Raw genomic sequence first — 19,222 nt, forward strand, 5'->3', positions numbered from 1 at the left:
TTCACAAACTGTTTGTTTGTTCAACAGCTAAAAATAGTTAAGGAACGTTTTTCAAGTCAATCATTATGGACATTCCTGAAGCTGGAGTTCAGATGTGAACTGTTTTGCCTATTATCTTCCTGTGGCTACGATGTGGCACTTTTTGTTCACAAACTTTTATATTTATATAACAGTATTATATAAATAATATATATATTTGTTATAAATATTTGTCTTTTATGATATCATAGTTGGATATAATATAGTTGGATTTATCAACTATATACCTTCCATGTTCATTTCAAGTGCTAATTGAAGAATGGAGGCTGCTGTTAATGACCAGAAAAGTCACTAACCTAGAATAAGCGTGCAGTAAGTGAAGTCATGTCAGCACCCAAATCATTAAAAGGAGCATATGCGAAGACAAATATGGGGGCTCCCATTACAGATCTACTGCTGGAGCTGTCATGCTTATTCTCCGGCTTCAATACAATTTAGGTCACAAAACTTAGAGTAACATGTAGCATGTGAAGTCAGAACTTCAAATCTGTGTGATTGTTCCAGGTCAGGTAAGCCGGGGAATTAGCAATTTTAAAGGGATGTCAGTAACATCAGCTTGTGCAGATCTCTTTGCAGAGGAGACCTGTGACAGCTTCAGTAGACACCACTCCAAGCTCACTCCTGTGATGGACTACAATCCCAATACAAATAAGTAAACTAAATGTGAGATTGTAGTCCATCACAGGAGTAATCTTGGAGCAGTGACTACTTTACAACACACACAGGGACCATGGGGAACAAAAGTAGCCACCCTCCAGAAGGAAGGACATTGTCAGCACCAATTCAGAGATGATTTGAGGATCTACAGCTGAGTGATGCACAAATACATTTTTGTTAATACCTAAGGTACTTGAATGCATCTTTAAAGGAGAACTATGGGGTTAAGGCTTTTCCCCATAGTTCTCCTTAGGGTAACGGGAGGACACAAACTAGCGTCCTCCCGTCACCCTAGACTCAGCTGTAGCTCGCGGTATACTGAGAGGCCGCAGCTGAAGCGATCCCGACAATTATGCCGGGATCCGCCTAGCTGCGTGACTGACAGCTGGCTCTGCCTATCTAGAGGCAGAGCCAGCTGTACCCGCCCTCTCCCCCGTCCGTTCCGCCAGTCAGCGCTGGCAGATCTGAGCGGGGGGAATCCAGCCCCTCCCCTGTCACGGCAGAGAGCCGTGACAGGATCGAGAGGTGAGCGGACGCCGGTATGTGTTCGCTTACCTCCCGATCTACTGAGCCGACCTGTGACAGTCTCATTGTCACAGGTCGGCTAGAACTATGAGGTGAGTGAAAAGCACTCACCTCATAGTTCTACTTTAAGATTTAACTCCTGAGGCTAGTGTCACTTTAATTATTAATAAAAATGTATCTTATTTGTGTATCACTCAGCTGTAGATCTTCAAATCATCTCTGAATTGGTGCTGACACTGTCCTTCCTCCAGCAGGGTGGCTACTCTTGTTCCCCATGGTCCCGTGATGGACACTACTCCCGTGATGGACACTACAATCTCACGTTAAGTTTACTAATTTGTAATGAGATTTTGTAGTTGAGGACGTAGATTGTAGTTGAGGACGTAGATTGTAGTTGAGGACGCAGATTGTAGTTGAGGTAGTTTTTTAGTGAGGACGTTCCATCGCAGTAGAATGTACACATGTAAAGGAGGTACGACGCATGGGGGGAAAAAAGCATGAAAAAATTGAGAAAAGCAGGCACAGAAAGAGGTGAACGTAGCCCAACGTGTTGCTGTTATGTATGCTGTGTATGTTATCCATACACAAGTATCTATTAGCAATATGTAGTGTACATGAACATGTTGTTCTGCACACGTCACTGGAATGTGTTTTTAGAACATATGTGTTGGGGCAGCACATTCCTGGCTGTTTATGAGAAGAGAGCTGCTTGTTTTTTACTGTAAACCTTTCACACAGACTGAGGAGAATCTCTGTGTTATCTCCCATTCACTGAAATTCCACCTCCCCCACCATCGTCATATCTATTAGATGACTGTTTTCTCTAGCCTGACCGGATTCAAAAAGTGCCCTCCCCCCTGCTCATCCCTTTTGGTATTGTCGTCTGAGATCTCCTTTAGCTGGAAAGTCAGACAGCTGTTGATACGGATAGGTGGGAGTGCCGGGGGTGTGTTCCTAGCTGACCTCTGATTGGTCAGAGTTATCACTCGCGGTCCTATAAGTGCCCTCACAGGTAGGGGACCGTCCTATAGTGAGCGTGGAACAAATCAAAGTGTTATCGGAGCGCATGCCATCGGCCAGAGATCGGGTAAGTGAATGGCACCTGATGGGAGTCATTGTAGATTATATTTTTCACAATATTCTTTTTAAGAAAAAAATATTCTTATTTTTTTATTATTTTTGTTTACACACCTTTTAAGCAGATGTGCTCCTCAATCTAAATATTGCATGGATTTATATTGTGCATTTTTTATTGACAGAAGGGGTCCATGAATGACAGTGAGGTTTATATGGGAGATGAGAGTCAAGTATTACCCATAAGGATCATATCACACTAGGAACTTTGTAGAAGCTCCAGATCTCTGTTTATTTTCCCTGATGATTTGTAGCTGGCTACAAAGCTGCTACAGTACTCCAAATTACAAATTATTGGATAACACAAGCAGCAACTGTAGCTAACTCCAAATCGATTGGAACTTCTGCAAAACAGATCTGTCATTGACCGCAGTTTATGGTTTCCTAGTAACAAAAACGCTAAGGAAGGAAATCACCAGCGTGGCATGGGCCTAATTCTGGCCAAAGACATCCCTGTACAGACACACATGGCAAAATCCAAGCCACTCGTGATGCCTTTGGGCTAGGCTCTCCCATACACTATTCTAGAGCAAGGTGCGGGAGCCACACCAGCCTATCTCTATGCTGACCGGGCCAGGTTTTCTAACCTAAAACACAAAAAATAAAAATATAAAAGGATTCAAGGACCACCCTATAATGTGAAATCCTTTCATTCAGAAATTGTATACAAAATATGTGGCAATATAATCCTACAAACAACTCTCCTGATAAAAACAATGACCGTTATCATTGTTCAACACCACAGCTACTGCTCCATACACACGTCAATCACCACAAGCCGGTACTGGTTAGTATTGAACCATGAGGACATGACAGTCGAATGTTGTTTTGCATGTCATCCGTAAGATTTGCTACTTCATACAGCAAATGCCACAACAGTCCTTATATAACTGAGCAATAAACTGTAATGCATTCCTGTCAGGTGAAAGTCAATCACTGCACTCAAACTTCTGAACAGTAATGCATATCTTCTCAATGCAAAACAGGTTTTCTAACCTGTCCGATCAATCTGTCCCCAATAACAGTCTTTTGAAGCTGTTGTACACTGCCGCATAGACAGTATCATATCATCTCCCAGTCTGGGCAAAGTGGCTGAACTGGAGTTGTCATCTAATGTCTACAGCAGAGGTGGGCAAATGTCAGCCCTCCAACTGTGGTGAAACAAATGCCATTATGCATCTGTCTCTGGGTGTCATGCCTGTGCCTGTGAGAATCTAGCAATGCTTCATGGGATTTGTAGTTCCACAACAGCTGGAGGGCCCCAGAGTTTGTCCACCCCTGCTCTATAGACACTGAAAGCAACACATCTGGGGAGCAGTGATTTACGGGGTGTTATCAATAGTGACTGTTATGTCAGGCTCTGAAGCAGTTTGAGATGGAGGAAATTTTGTATACAAAATAGTTACCATATTCTAAAAGCTAACACACATTGAGGGGAATTTATCAAAACTGGAGCAGGCAGAGTCTAGAGCAGATGCCCATAGTAACTAATCAGCTTCTATTCATTTTCAAAGCTTAACTGAACAAACTGAAGGGAGAAGCTGATTAGTTACTATGAACAACTGCTCCGGATTTGATACATTCTCCCCAATGAATATAAGCATATTATCAGCAGCAGCAGGTATGAACATTAATTATATCTATGCTGTATGCCCAGCATAAGAGTGAGAGTAATACAAGCTCACAAGTACGTCCATGTGTGTAAACTAAACTGTTATTTGGGTCCAATATAGAGCTCAGGGATATGCTGTGTTAATATAAGACAAGAACCATATTATTTTCCACTAATTCTACTGACTTGTAAATCAGTTATGCGACAATCTGCCTTTATTAACTGGTACATTGATACCCATGTCAAAGTTTTATAGACAGATCCAGAAATTTCCAGTCCACTCTGGTTCACTTGTACGTAAAGGACAGTTTCTTGGATACCGAGACCTTTGTAGGAGAGCAGAGTTCCCAGGATTCTCCTTCCCAGGCACAGAATGCAAGTGTAATCAGTATGCGCAGTGGCTACAAGAGAGGCTACCGCTTGCTGAACATGTAAGTCCATAAAGTAGTTGTTATTTAATGCTTTCCTAAATGGAATATAATAGATTGTGGATGTATCAGTGTACAATTACATCTCTTTTATAAGATATGTTCATTTTATGTTCAGGAACACTGAAAAACAGAGCAAAAGTTGTTTTTTTTAATGCCTAATTAATGTTCATACCTGCTGCTGCTGATAATATGCTTATATTCATTGGGGAGAATGTATCAAATCTGGAGCAGTTGCTCATAGTAACTAATCAGCTTCTCCCTTCAGTTTGTTCAGTTAAGCTTTGAAAATGAATAGAAGCTGATTAGTTACTATGGGCATCTGCTCTAGACTCTGCCTGCTCCAGTTTTGATAAATTCCCCTCAATGTGTGTTAGCTTTTAGAATATGGTAACTATTTTGTATACAAAATTTCCTCCATCTCAAACTGCTTCAGAGCCTGACATAACAGTCACTATTGATAACACCCTGTAAATCACTGCTCCCCAGATGTGTTGCTTTCAGTGTCTATAGAGCAGGGGTGGACAAACTCTGGGGCCCTCCAGCTGTTGTGGAACTACAAATCCCATGAAGCATTGCTAGATTCTCACACAACTGATTCACATTGAATATTTTGAGACACACCCCTTCACTGAATGTTTTATTAATTATTAATTATTATTTTTCAATAGCACTTGTTAAAGCCTGACCTCAACGACAGAGTTGCAATAATTTTTCATCCAAGTTGTAGTGATGATGGGACAGTCGGACCAGTGTGTAAAGCACACTGGTCCGACTGTGCCACTTTCCCACTGGCACATCCTGAAGATTTTCAAGGATTCCTTCCCCCCCATCCCTTCAACTGATTGCTAGTTTACTTCAGTAGAATGAAGGTTGTATATTGGCCCCCTGGACATCTGTCGGGCCATAAGGTCATGCCTAGATTGCGGGTAATAAAGCTCTGTCTCCTACCTTAGAGGGACAGCAGTCAGAGAGAAAATTTAAAGCATTTGACCTGAAGACCTACTTCAGCAGAATGAAGGTTGTATATTGGCCCCCTGAACATCTGTCGGGCCATAAGGTCATGCCTAGTTTGCGGACAATAAAGCTCTGTCTCCTACCTTAGAGGGACAGCAGTCAGAGAGAAAATTAAAAGCATTTCCGAACCACCTATACGTCTGATGAGATTGGCAAATGGCTGGTTTGGGCAAATCTCATGTCCATATATACCCTAAATTGAATCAGCGTAGAAAAGATCAAGATAACCATTTGTTTCAGTACACGCAGCATATGTGTTCTATATCATTAGGTATAGATCGGGCACCGGCACCCCCAAATAAACATGAATAGTGCATCTTTTATTGACGTAAATGCGACATATCGCATAAGTGCAACGTTTCGTGGTCACGCAGCATCTATACTTTATGAATGTGATGGCGTCATCCAGTTGCCTTTGGATTAAGCGGTTAGCAGTGCGATGGGTTCATGGACTTTTTCTATATCAATAGGATACTTAAAGGGTTTGTAAAACCTACCAATTAACTTCTCTTGTTTGCTCTATTTATTCTGGTAAATATACCATTGAAAGTGTTTGTAATATTTTTTTGATAAGTGTAAAATATACCTGTTGATCCTTTCAAAGATGATCACTTCCTGTACTCTGTGCCTGTGCTACACAAACTATCTCTGTGGACGACAGATCCCCTCCCCTCTTTGTTACAAACTATAGGTGAGTGGGAGGATGCTGTAGTTCTGCCCCAGGGTAACAACACTGCTTCTCCATATAAATGTTGCAGTGACCGTTATCACCCTAGGAATGGAAGACTTTTACTGGCAGGTTAACCTAGTGACCATGAAATGAAAGAACCTTTACCAAAAAAAAAGAATGCAGCCACCTAATCTATATACTGGTAAGCTGCAATATATGGTATTTTTGTTCTTGGGTTATGATATGCTTTACATCCTCCAGCATACTATATGACCCAAAACACATTGTAATCACAGTGCAAGTGTTTGACTTCCATGCCAGAATAATCTATGAAAAACAGCAGTCCACCCCCATTAGGAGGATGAGCAATACTAATGGAGGAACGCTAGCTAGCAACATTCCCCACTAATCACAACATTTCTTTTCTTTTTGCTCTTTAGGTCAAGATGGCAGAGATTAGAAGTCTTCATCTGAATACCCCTCTCAGAGACAGTGTGCCATTGTCTAAATTGTCTGGCATCAAAGTATATCTAAAACTTGATAATGCTCAGCCAACAGGCTCTTTCAAGATTCGTGGCATTGGCCATCTGTGCAAGACAGTGAGTAAACACTCAGAGGGTGAATGAGTGAGCTTTGAAGTATTGTGTGACAAGACGAATAAAAACATTGGGAATATTCACTTCAGTATGCCCCCCAGTGTGTAACAGCAAAAGTGCTGATAGAAAAGACAGTGATCCTGATTTTTAGTAATCAAGGTAGAAAAGGCTCCAGCCCCCAATGCACATTTACTGAAATGTGTCACTTTTAAAGTGAGTTTTCACTTAGTGAACAAGGTGAAACAAACAGGTGATAATTTACTTTGAAAAGAATACCCAATCATGTATATGCAAGGAAAATTGAAAGAAAACGTTTTTTTTCTTCCACAATGTTGGATGAGCGAAGTCAACATAACTTCACCTCATTCATTAAAGCAGAAGTCGAGGTAAAAATGTTATGAACCCTTGCAGTGAGGCTATCCCCACACTGCAAGGGTTAAGTGCTCGTTTTTGCCTAGGATTAAAAATGAAAAAGTTATACTCATCCGATCCTCGGTGCCGGCTTGCTCATTGACTGGTCCCTAGAGCCTCTCTTCCCTGTCGCTGCAGCAGTCTGAGGTCCCTGAGTCATCATGTTCTATACACAGTGTGTAGGACATGAGGACACCATTACATACCATTGCTGCAGCAAAGGAGGAGACAGGCTGAAGGGAGCATTGTCACAGCCAACCAGCTCTCAGGTTCAGGTGAGTATAACTTGTTATTTTTGACTCTAGGTATAACGCACTTAACCCTTATGTGGGGGAGCCTACTGCAAGGGTTAATAACATTTATACCAGGAGTTGTTCTTTAAGCTAAGAGATTTTTTTTTTGATATTTTACTTTAGCTGGGTAGATTTTCATACGAACAATCACATCAGAACATTAGATAATGTCATCAGAGATTTGACAAATGTTCTTTGAAATTTTGTTTAGTTTTAACATTTGAATTTTATTTATTATAGGTATTTATATAGCGCTGACAATTTACACAGCACATTTGTATCAGTCCCTGCAAGCAAGGAGCTTACAATCTAAAGTCCCTATCTCACATGCATACACACACTGTAGGGGACAATTTAGGCAGGATCCAATTAACCTTCCAGCATGTCCTTGGAGTGTGGGAAGAAACCAGAGAAACCCCACACAAGCACAGGGAGAACATGAAAACTCCATGCAGATAACGTCTTGACTTGGATTTGAAATGGGGCCCCCCCAGTACTGCAAGACAGAAGTTCTAGCCACTGTGCTGCCCCATAGTCAATATCATTTCCCAAACAAATACCACATTAACATTATTCATTCCAGAAAAAATTTCCATTCTGATCCTTCAATGCTTTTCATCACTACAGTTACATTTGAGCGATTTAAGCCTATTAACTATTAGAAAACTGAACGTTCAAAAACTGTTTTGAACGAAATTCTAACCATGTATACCCAGCTTTATGTGAATGAGGTGAAGTTGTGCTGACTTTGTCTAACGTCATTCACTAAGCAAAAATTCACTTTACAATGTGAAAAGTTACTTTGAATGTGAACATGCTCTACTCCTTTAGTCAATCAACCCTAGTGAATCTGCAGTAGGGGTTGGAGAAAAGGTTGTCAGCAGGACAGTGAGTAAGGGGTAATCTGTCTAACTCCAGCCACAGACAGCAGTAAAACCCCTGCGTGAGATCTAGTGCTTCCCCGCATTATCCAGATATAAAAAAAAAAAAAATGTTTTGGGTATAGATACACTTTAACGGCCCATTCACATCAGCCAGAGTGCGTACTGGCCCGATTGGGGCCGGCTCACTTTGTGTTGGTGCGGGAGGGGGTGTGGCGGTGCACTGAATTCTATGACACCACCGCCACGCTTTCCGGACGCAGTGCGATAGGCTACATGGCACATCAATGCCTGCATTGCGGTCCGCTCAGAAAAATAGTGCTTGGAGCATTTTTTATGACCGGACCGCAGTCATTGATGTGCAATGCGTTCCCTTGCGGCTGGGTTCAATGCACCGCCACACCTCCTCCCGCCCCAACACAAAGTGAGGCGGTTGCAATGCGATCCAGATGGTGTGAACAGACCCTAATTCCACAGCAAAAACCTTTTTTTTAATGATTGCTTTGAGACTCTGTCCTGACTATGAGTAATAACTGACATATGACCGATCTAATATATTTAACATATGCAAAATAGTTTATATAGTCAATGTTTACTAAAGTTCATGTTTAAAGCTGAACTCCAGGCACAATCAGCATACTTGTGTTTATAGCAGTTGAAGCCTCTGATTACTCAAAAGCCACCTCCCGTGATGACGGCTATCTTTTAAATCCCACAGATCTTGTTTACACATGGGTAGAAGTAGAGCTTCTCCTGTACGTCCATGCTGCTTTTGGACATAGGCGATGCAGATCTCAATAAGCCTCAGCACTATGTTCACATCTTTTGCCCCTCTCTTCTCCTGGCTAGACTAAAAGGCTCCATTTTCCTAATGGCCAGGAGATACAACTGTAGCGCTGGGGTCTATTGAGAATTGCCCAGTTTACATCCGAGTGGAGATGGAAGTGCAGTACAGCACTTCCATCCACATGTAAACAAGGCTTCAACTGCTATAACACAAGTAAGCTCTTAAGGGGGAATTTATCAACACTGGAGCAGACAGAATCTGGAGCAGTTGTCAAAGCAACCAATCAGCCTCTCTCTTTAGTTTGTTCAGTTAAGCTCTCTTTAGTTTGTTCAGTTAAGCTTTCAAAATGTAATAAACGAGAAGCTGATTGGTTGCCATGGGCAACTGCTCCACATTTTGTGCGTTCTGGTTTTAATAAATCCCAGAGGTCCAGAGTTTAGCTTAAAGAATGTAAAAAGAGTAGAGTTCCAAAGCAATCAATGATCTTTTCATTGTGCTTACTGATAGGAGGTAAAATCTGCTATGCATTATTGTATTATTGTTAAATAGGCCCAAATAATCACCAGTAACAAGAGTTACATTTATGTCATGTCTTCTCTTCTTGTAGTGGGCAGAACGTGGCTGTACCCATTTTGTGTGCTCCTCAGGTGAGTTTCTCAGTTGTTTAAGCTCTTGTTCCTATAGTCACGTATTAACTTTCACACTGGGTGCTGCACATTCCACGTATACTCAGCCTACAGTATAGGACTGTTACCAAAAAGGTTACCAATGGCCCTCCATTTTTGTACCAAGAGTTTTCTTAAGCTGGCCATAAGCACTCACTGTACGAATTTTGCCTGGTTCTTGATGACCTGGATGAAATTTGCACAGTGGGTGACCCTGTCGCCACCCTTCTGTCTGACATCCTTTGATCAAAAGATCGAAGGAGATGGTCAGAAAATCTTGGGGCTGATTGGCTGCCGTCACTGTTTGGGTATTCTAAAAGCGGCACCCAGCCACTGCTGTCAGAATACAAAGCACACAGTGGATGTGTAGCTTTCTTCTCGCTTGCGGTCCATGTTACTAGTGCTACCTGGAAAAGGAGGCGGCTTACACTGTTGAGAAATAGCAATAAAAACCTGAAAAAGGTTCTTATCTTTCACCACTCTATCCAAAACTGAAACAAAAACATTATGGGTTGACGTCTGCTTTAACATCACCAGGGAGTTTATAACACGGTGGAATATAGAATTATATTTTGAAGCCATAAAAGAATATAATAGATTTGTTCCTCAGTACATAGATAGTGCTTATGCATCAGGCTTTCTATTTACCAGTTACCATTGTTTGTTACTACAGGTGGTAATGCTGGCCTGGCAGCTGCTTACAGTGCCCGCATGCTGTCCATTCCTGCCACAATCCTTGTCCCTACCACTACTCCAGCCTTTACAATTCAGAGGGTTAAGGATGAAGGAGCAACAGTGTGTGTAGTGGGAGAGGTAAGCTTACTTTAAAGTTGGGTAATTACATAACACAAACATGGAGGATGGACACAGAGTGTAATTATCATAGCTGTGGACCTTTGGGGGCTGCCATCAGTGCTGCAAGAAATCTAGCGGGTTGGAAAGTTTCGTTCAATATTCTGTGTATCTTCAATGAGAAAGACCCCTTGATATGCACTAAATAGTGTACAGTGTGTGCGTGTTGGGGAACAGTGACAGTCTGATCACTTGAGGGTCTATTCACTAAGCTAACGTAGGCAGCCAAATGAAAGACCGACCTGAAGTGAAGTGAGCCGAACGCTGTTCAGCTATTAGTAAAATGGTATGACACACTATAGCATCAGTTTTACATACTAATGCAAGAGATGACAATTCAGACAAGAGTGGTAATATGCAATGACCCATGCAAAACCTAAACAAAATAAATATTGTATATAATCTAGTTCCTTGAGTTCTGAAATTCAGTTGAACATTTTTGTAGTAAAATAAAACTCCCTTAAATAAGGGGTATGCAATCAGTTAGGTTTAGGGTCCCCAAATGCAGTCCCAACTACCCATGAAGGCCAAAAACTGATACTAGTTTTTTAATTATGCTCATTAAGTAGGGAAATTATTCACTAACATCATTGTTTCAGTTTTGGAACTGACTAATGTGCAGTTCAGAGGTATGTTCCTTGATATAGAGTGACCATAGCAATAAAATGATTGTTGTGCAATCAATTCCTTTTCCAATCAGTTGGTCCCCTGATGTAAGGCAAACATGCTAGGTGCTTCCAATGTGCCTAAACATGTACTTTTGGCTCTTTGGCTCCAATGAGATTTGAGATGCCTGTGCACTGATGATTTTCACAAAATATTGTTGTCAATCAGTTGTTTTGATTAACATCAACATGTCAATGTGCACCTTAATACATTTCATTTGCCAGTCTAGTTTCACCAGCAGCACACATTATAAAAGTAATTCAATATATTTGCTATTTACAGAGTTACATTGTCTAATTTAATTTGCAGATGCTGGATGATACAATTGAGCATGCTAAAGAGTTAGTGAAGAATAACCCAGGATGGGTGTATATCCCCCCGTTTGATGATCCTTTAATATGGTAAAACTATTTTCTTTCAACTAGTCATACTGATTGTCAGTGAATAAAATGTGTACACACATCTCTAATAAACACCATTATAGACTGTGATTATACATCTATTATCTGGGATGGACTAATGTACATGTATGGTAACAGGAGATCAATGATTAGAACATTTTTTAAAGCACTAATACCAATTCTTGGGATCATTATTGTTCTCATAGTTGAAGATTTTTTTCTAAACTACGTAGAATTAATTATGGCAAAGTAGAATGAATATCTGTTGTGTCCTACATCTTGGACTGTACATGGCCCATGGCCACTGGAGCTAGGCCTTCCTTGTCTAGATGACAAGAGAAGTATGAAAGTATCCTGGGCTTTTTTTCAATAATGCAGCCAGAAGAACAGCAGCTCAGATTTTAGTCTATTGTAAACAAATGTGTGATACATTTTTTAAATGTTTGAAAAGGGTTAGTATACTGTCATGTCAAGTCTTCTTCTGGGTTCCGGATCTTCGGCCATCCAGATTTGCCGCTAGGATGACGTAACCCCTGCACATATGTGGGAGCTCATTAATTTCAGAGGATGCCAAATTATACAGGTGCACATGTACAGCTCAGTGTACATTGTAAAGAAGACTGCGGAAAGGCAGGTAAGAAACTTTATTGCGCAAGAGAACTATTATGTCTCTTCAGCAATAAAATTCTGCCTGTTAACGCCTTTTGCATTACCTAAAAATCCAATAATACAACATCTGTAAGCTATCTCGCAGGAGTTGACATCCTAACCCCATCTTTTTCTGGGTTTGGTATCTTCAGCCATTTTGATTAGCCCCATAGATTTAATTCACCTTAGTACCCAGCAGATACACAGACCAGTGTAAAAAAGATAGTGAATGGAAAGGTAGTACCCCTTCATTATAGTAGAGATAGCTCTTCTGCAATAAAATACCTTCCTGCTAGCAATTGGTGTTTTTTTTGACAGAGTTCCCCTTTAAGGCAGAGGAGGAACCTATCACATTTGCTACTTATCTTTAATTTCTCAGGTTAAAAGAGCTTTCAGACAATATCTTCCAGGTACTAACACCTTGCAGTGCCTTTAGGTATATTTATTCATCCTCATTTCATTTTCTATTTTGTCCAAGTCTTGTATATAGTAGGCTTCTTGGACTCCAAGAAGCCCCTTGATTCCAATTGCCAACTATACACAGTATATAGGATTGGCTTCTGCCCCTAAGTCTGAACTAAGCCTGTCTTGAAGCTAAGCCCTATTCCCGCCATTCAACAGCCCAATGCAAGAAAAGGAGTCTACTGCTCAATGAGTCTCTTGCACTTATATTTTGAATGGAAGAGGTCATGGCATAGCTCCCAGTCTATACAGAGGTTAAGGCATATGTAAAGGATGTACCCAGCATGGAGGGCCTCCCCTGGGACAAAGAAGGTCATTTGAAGGAGGTCATTTAAGGATTTAAAAATTATTCGAAGGTACCGCAAGTTTGATTTAAACTTTGTTTTTGTGAACTGACAGGTTCCCTGTAGAACAAATAATTTAGGAAACGTGAGGATAACATTTAAAGAGACTGTAATACCATCGATATTCTGTATCTAAAAGGGAGATGTAATCTTTAGAGCATGTTACAAAATCCTAGACAATAAAGGCAAAGACAAAAGAGTTTAGAACAGAGCAGTAGAATGGTCATTGTGAAAATGGAGTGTTTAGGATTAGTAGATGACAGGAAAGAGCTACAATTAAGAATGGCAGATGGTATGAGGGTTGTCTTGTCATGGATTTGTTGAAAAGAAAATATGAATATGAATGAAATTTTAGGGTATATCAATGTGGCCCATACCTTTTGAGAGATACTGGTGTGCCTGTGCACAAGAAGCAATAATACATAATGTACTAATAATGATTATTTCAGGAACACACTAAAGTTGGCCACAGACATTAAAGAATAGTTGGACACACAATCTTGTCTCACAAAGTGTCCTGGACTGTTTTTTTCCCTAATGAGAGAATAGGCATACAGGGTTATTCACAAAAGAGTGAAGAGTTTGGAGAAGACAGGAGAAGTGAACAATCTAGGACAACATAGCTGAACTGGAAAGTGAACTGAATTGGAGAATTTTTTTTAAATCAGCTACATTGGCCTAGATTGTTAACTTCTCCTGCCTTCTCCAAACTCTTCACCCTTTTGTGAATAATCCTGATGGAATAACTATGTTAATCACACAGTTATACAATACTGGATCAGAAGACTGTGATTTAATGTCTAATGTTTTTCTCTAAAAAATTATTAACCGATCTTGTTAAATGCCTCAATGGCTCACAGAGGTGCTAAGTCAAAGATGAGTGAAGATATAACCACCTCACCCATATAGCATAACAATGCATAGTTGCACCAGTCAAGCGTGTTTGCATCTTACACAGAAACCCCTTACCCCAGTCTTATCTCTTGGAAAAAATAATGATGAGCCAGAGAAATCCCTACTTTATTACTGATTCTCTCTAGATCAGGCTGCCTTGCCTTGGGGTGATTCAGGTGCTACCATTATCTGTGCTTTACAGCTGGGACGAACATGCAGCCAGGGAAACATCAGTATAATTAATGGGCATGTACATGTTCTAGGTCAATGGCTTAACTAGCAGTAAATGAAGGTTAAGAATTACCGCTCCCATATTTATGTCTTGACAGGTTCCTTTATAGTGTTTTCTCCTTTAAATATTTTTTTTCCTGCTAGTGGTAGAAACATCATAGGATGGGAGCACTGGAGACTTACTTGTCCCTAAAATATTTTACAGTTACAAATACAACTTAAATCTGCTAATTACTACTAATCTCTTACAGACCAGTAGTCCCTCAATGACAGTGATTTTTATAGTTTTTGAAGAGATCATGCCGCCAGACAGAGCAAATGCAATGAACAAATTGGGACATTAGCAGAAATGGACAATTCCTAGGCTGCGGATAACAATACCATTAGCTTAATTTATACATTCCATGCTATGTACTGTAGCTCCTTATATCTGTATATAATTAACAACATATATGTTCCATCACTGGTGGTTTTATATTGTTTAATTAACATGGTCTAAGCTAAGATTTCCCTCTAACTTAATACAGCAGTTTCATTTATCATATAAAGTAATCTTATTGCCAAAGCACATGTTTTACAGTGCTCACTCTTTTTCCTACAGGGAAGGCCATACCTCTCTGGTGAAAGAAATGAAAGAAAGTCTTCGTTCAAAACCTGGAGCTATTGCCCTGTCAGTGGGTGGTGGTGGTATGCTCTGTGGTGTGGTCCAAGGCCTGCGGGAAGTAGGATGGGATGATGTCCCTATCATTGCTTTGGAAACTAAAGGCGCCCATAGCTTAAATGCTGCTCTGGAAGCTGGGAAATTAGTTACTTTGCCAGAAATAACCAGGTAACCATCAACAACCTCAGACCTAAAATAGAACTATGGCCTTCCATTAAAAAATATGTGCCGCATCACTTAATTATAAGTGCATCTGCACTTACAGTTTTTTCTTAGTCCAAATGTTAAGTTCCACAAATACTTGTTGATCCTGCCAGTAAAGTCCACCTAATGCAGCTTTCTGTGATGGTGTGGCAACAATGCTGCACTGCTCTTAAATTCAGAGCAGAGTTGTCACTCTCATAGAGGCTGTGCTTGCTTGCACTACAGTGGGAAGAAACATTTTGCACGTGGCCTGGTTATCAGCATTTTGCCTGCTGATTGACAACCCTGGAAGTGTCAGTCAACCCTTGACCACATTTGGTCCTCACTGCTTTCTGGATTGACAGCACTGCCTCTGTTGCTGAAACCCAGTGAGCTGCAATGCCTGGGAGGGGTACTGTGACAGACACAAATGAAGGAGGATTCGGCTGTCAGCGAAGGTAAAGGAAAGAAGCAAGGAGGTTTTTTGGTTTACTTTGAGGCTTTCCATCAAATAGAATTTGGATTTGGTAATTGTTTAGACTGCCATACAGGGCCTTTAGTTATACTTTAATCAAGAACAAGTGGATTCTCCACTTTTAAAATTAGCACAAGAGCCAGTTCTTAAGGGGTTACTTTTTTGCTTGTATCAACTGCCATGAGATAATACCATTTGAACATTTTGTAAGGAGAGGGAGCCATGGCTTCGTTTAGCGGGGGTCGTGACGGCGCCCCCCCTCAGTCCTGCGCCCGGGGCAAGTGACCCCCCCGCACCCCCGGTTGTTACGCCACTGGTGCACAGTGATGGTGAAGTACAGTGAATCATAGAAATTAACTGCCTTTAATTGAACTTAGTTAAGGGAAATATAAATTCTCTTTTACTGCTATGAGATTGCCTTTTGCTTTCTTAAATAAATCAAAGTTCCCAATTCTGCCATCCTACCAGGCCATTACAGTTGTAATTCATCGCTGTTGCATTTTTATTATATAATGAGGAATGGGTTTTAGCCATGTTAAATAATAGAGACAGGTGCAGGAAGAAAAAAAAATCACGGGGCAAAAGTAAAGCTACGTACTACCGTGGTGATGGGAGGAGTGATGTTTAGTTTAAAAAAAAAAAAAAAAAATTCTTTATATAACCATAAAAACAAAGTCATTAACCCTGTTCATTGTATTTCCTATTCAGTGTAGCCAAGACTCTGGGAGCTAAAACAGTTGGAGCTCAAACACTGAAAGTAGCTCAGGAACATCCGGTTTTCTCCGAAGTCATCTCTGATCAGGATGCAGTAATGGCCATTGAGAGATTTTTAGGTAAGTTATCACCTGTCTCATAAGCAAAAAAACATTTCTAAAAGAGAACTACAGTGGTACCTCGGTTCACAAACTTAATTCGTTCCACGATTCTGGTCGTGAACCGAATCAAACTGTGGTCAGACCTCGATTTCAACTAGAGGAAGCCATGACCATGTGTCAGAGCAGGGAAGATGGCTGCGGTTGTGTTCGTCACCCGATGCAGAGTTCGTGAACGGGAGCAAAATTTTGAGCTCCATCCATATGTGCATTGCTCACAACTCCCTCACATGTCATGTAGAGGTACCTGGACCAGAGTGACGCCACATTCTGGCTTTTGGCATCTCTACAGAGTGCTCAAGGGAGTTGTACAAGCAATGCACATATGGATGGAGTTCCGTCACAGCACAGCAGCCCGCACTGGACCCCAGATGGAGGATCCACTCCAGTTCTAAAAAAAAGTGTGTGTGTGAGATTGTGTCTGTACTGCATGTCAGTGTTTTTGAGGGCCAGTTCACACTAGTACAGTGCATTAAACTGTACCACACAATTGCACCTACCGTGCATTCTAGTGTGGGAGGCGTGTTGTGTTGCCATTCATTTGAATGGTACCCCAAACGCACCTCCCACCCACAGTTCGTACGCCATCACCGGAAAGCGCAGTACCCGAATTTCGTGTGTTCCATTGCAGTGTAACTTGGGTCGCGACTTAATGGCCAAGGACAAATGTGGATCCTGAGGTAACACTGGTTGAGAACCACTAGTCTAGAGGCAGAGCTAGCTGTGCCTGCCCCCCTCCCCTGTCTGTCCCTCCAGTCAGCACTGGAGGAACCGAGAGGGGAATCCCTGCAGCGAGCGGTGACTGACTGTCCCCGTTCTCTGCAGCGAGAAGATTGTGAACTGAGCGGTCAGTGGTTCGTGATTGCTTAGTTCTCAATTAATAGAGCCGATGTGCGACAGCTTCAGTGTCACACGTTGGCTCTAAGTATGGGGCTGAGTGTATTTCACTCTCCCCATAATTCTCCTTTAAAAAACAGAATTAAAAAGCCATATGGTGTTCGGTATGTGACTGATCCCTTTGTCCATTCCCGCAGATGATGAAAAGATGCTTGTGGAACCTGCTTGTGGAGCTGCTCTAGCAGCAGTTTACAGCAACGTCTTTGGAAAACTGCAAAAGGAAGGAAAATTGAGTCAAGGTCTCGCCTCTCTTGTTATCATAGTATGTGGTGGAAACAATATCACCCTGACACAGCTATTTCGGCTTAAGGAGCAGCTGGATATTGAGTCCATTAGTGCTGCTTAGCACTGATGCATCATCGAGGAAAAGACTACAGAATTCCTGAAATAGACTTCTGTCCTACTGTCACAATAGGAGAACCATTGAAACAGAAGCAACTGCTCTGCTTAACCAATTCATTCATATAGCATTAGCATCAAGTCACTTCTCATTTCTAAACCAAATGGGCATCTGCCTGGGTCACTGACCAATTACTAGTGCTGAGTAGCTAGCCAAAGAGAAGAATGGAAGCTGAATACTTTGAAATAATCTCCAGCAAGTGTTTTGTCTTTCTTTGGTTATTTAGGTCTATGTCCTCTGGCATCCAGAGGTTCTTTAGGGCAATTTTTTTTAACAGATTACAGTTTAAGTTTTAAGATTCTACATTTTCTGGCATAAAAACAATATACATTTGCATGACTACACTGTAAAAATGTGCAAACGTTCTGTACCTACTGGGACCTGCTCTAATCTTCAATATGGAAATGAATTCCCCTGGAAAATCTGACAACCAGATTGTTGTCAAAACAAGTTATGGCCTGTCTCTGGGTAGATGGAGTGGAGTGAAGGGGTTGTGTGAAGGGCAGCATCTCCAGGAAATATTTGTTCCCCATATTAGCGCTGCAGTTCCTATATGCACAGCATCATCAAGGGCAAAAGGAAAGAGAATTGTGTTGTCAAGAAGCAAGGGATGCCAGGTTTCGTTTTTTTTTTTATATGATGAAGGCCCCATTCAGACCTACGCGTGAGCATAACCATGGAATTTAGAAGGTTTTTTTTTTCTTCTGCATTTGTACACACATTTTACAGTGTGACTTGTAGTACAGGAGCAGAATTGTGTTTCTTGGGCCAAAGACAGTCAAAAGAAAAATACCAGAAAAAACAAAAAACACACACTTTTCAGGCACTCTTGGTAAAGTCTAATAGGGCCAAAGACTCACAATTATGCCCCCCCTCCCCCCCCCAAAAAAGCTCATGTACTTCTTCTAGCTTCATATAGTAAAACAGAATACTAAGGCGGGAGCAGGCCCATTGATATCTTGAGCATTGTTGCATTTCAGGAGTTAATCAACAAAACACTCAAGTATAAATGGGGCCTTAGAGCTGCTGGCAGTGATGTGCAGAAGGGAAAAGCAAACAGGAATGCTTTATGCTGGGTTTTTTTTTCTGCATCTCAGGTACCCCAAAATAGTAAACTTTTTTTTTTACACAGCAAGGGATATTTTTTCAATAAAATTGCTGTTGCATGTTAAAAAGGACACAAAAGATTTTAAAAAAAGCTTCCTGAAAGTTCTTCTTAAACGGAAAAAAAAACAAGAAAAAAAAAGTTTTGTAAAATTGACTAATGAAGCAAAGGGACTAACTTTACACGCATCTACCTCTTTAAAAGTGACTGTATTGTACATATATATTTGTCACGATCACAGAAATACTACATAAAAAAACCAAAACGATGTAATGAAATAACTACTGAATTTATTTGCTGTATGTTTATTGTATATGTGACATTAAACCCTTTTACAATAAAAAAAAAAAAGGAAGGACACGTATTATTTGGGGGTTGCTGATCTTGAGCACAGAACAGGACAGCAGACTGAACTT

At 40.9% G+C, this 19,222-nt stretch overlaps 1 protein-coding gene across 1 annotated transcript; it reads left to right on the forward strand.

Moving 5' to 3' along the window:
* Positions 1 to 6,528: 6,528 nt before the first annotated feature.
* Positions 6,529 to 17,664, forward strand: SDS (serine dehydratase). Its single transcript, XM_018560672.1, has 7 exons — positions 6,529 to 6,681; positions 9,658 to 9,697; positions 10,389 to 10,528; positions 11,543 to 11,634; positions 14,815 to 15,042; positions 16,241 to 16,365; positions 17,439 to 17,664. Exons 1-7 carry the CDS (start codon positions 6,529 to 6,531, stop codon positions 17,645 to 17,647), a joined length of 987 nt encoding a protein of 328 aa, XP_018416174.1. The 3' UTR covers positions 17,648 to 17,664.
* Positions 17,665 to 19,222: the final 1,558 nt, after the last annotated feature.

This window comes from Nanorana parkeri, unplaced genomic scaffold, assembly GCF_000935625.1.
Source record: "Nanorana parkeri isolate BGI_ZX_2015 unplaced genomic scaffold, ASM93562v1 scaffold18, whole genome shotgun sequence".
Taxonomy (NCBI): domain Eukaryota; kingdom Metazoa; phylum Chordata; class Amphibia; order Anura; family Dicroglossidae; genus Nanorana; species Nanorana parkeri.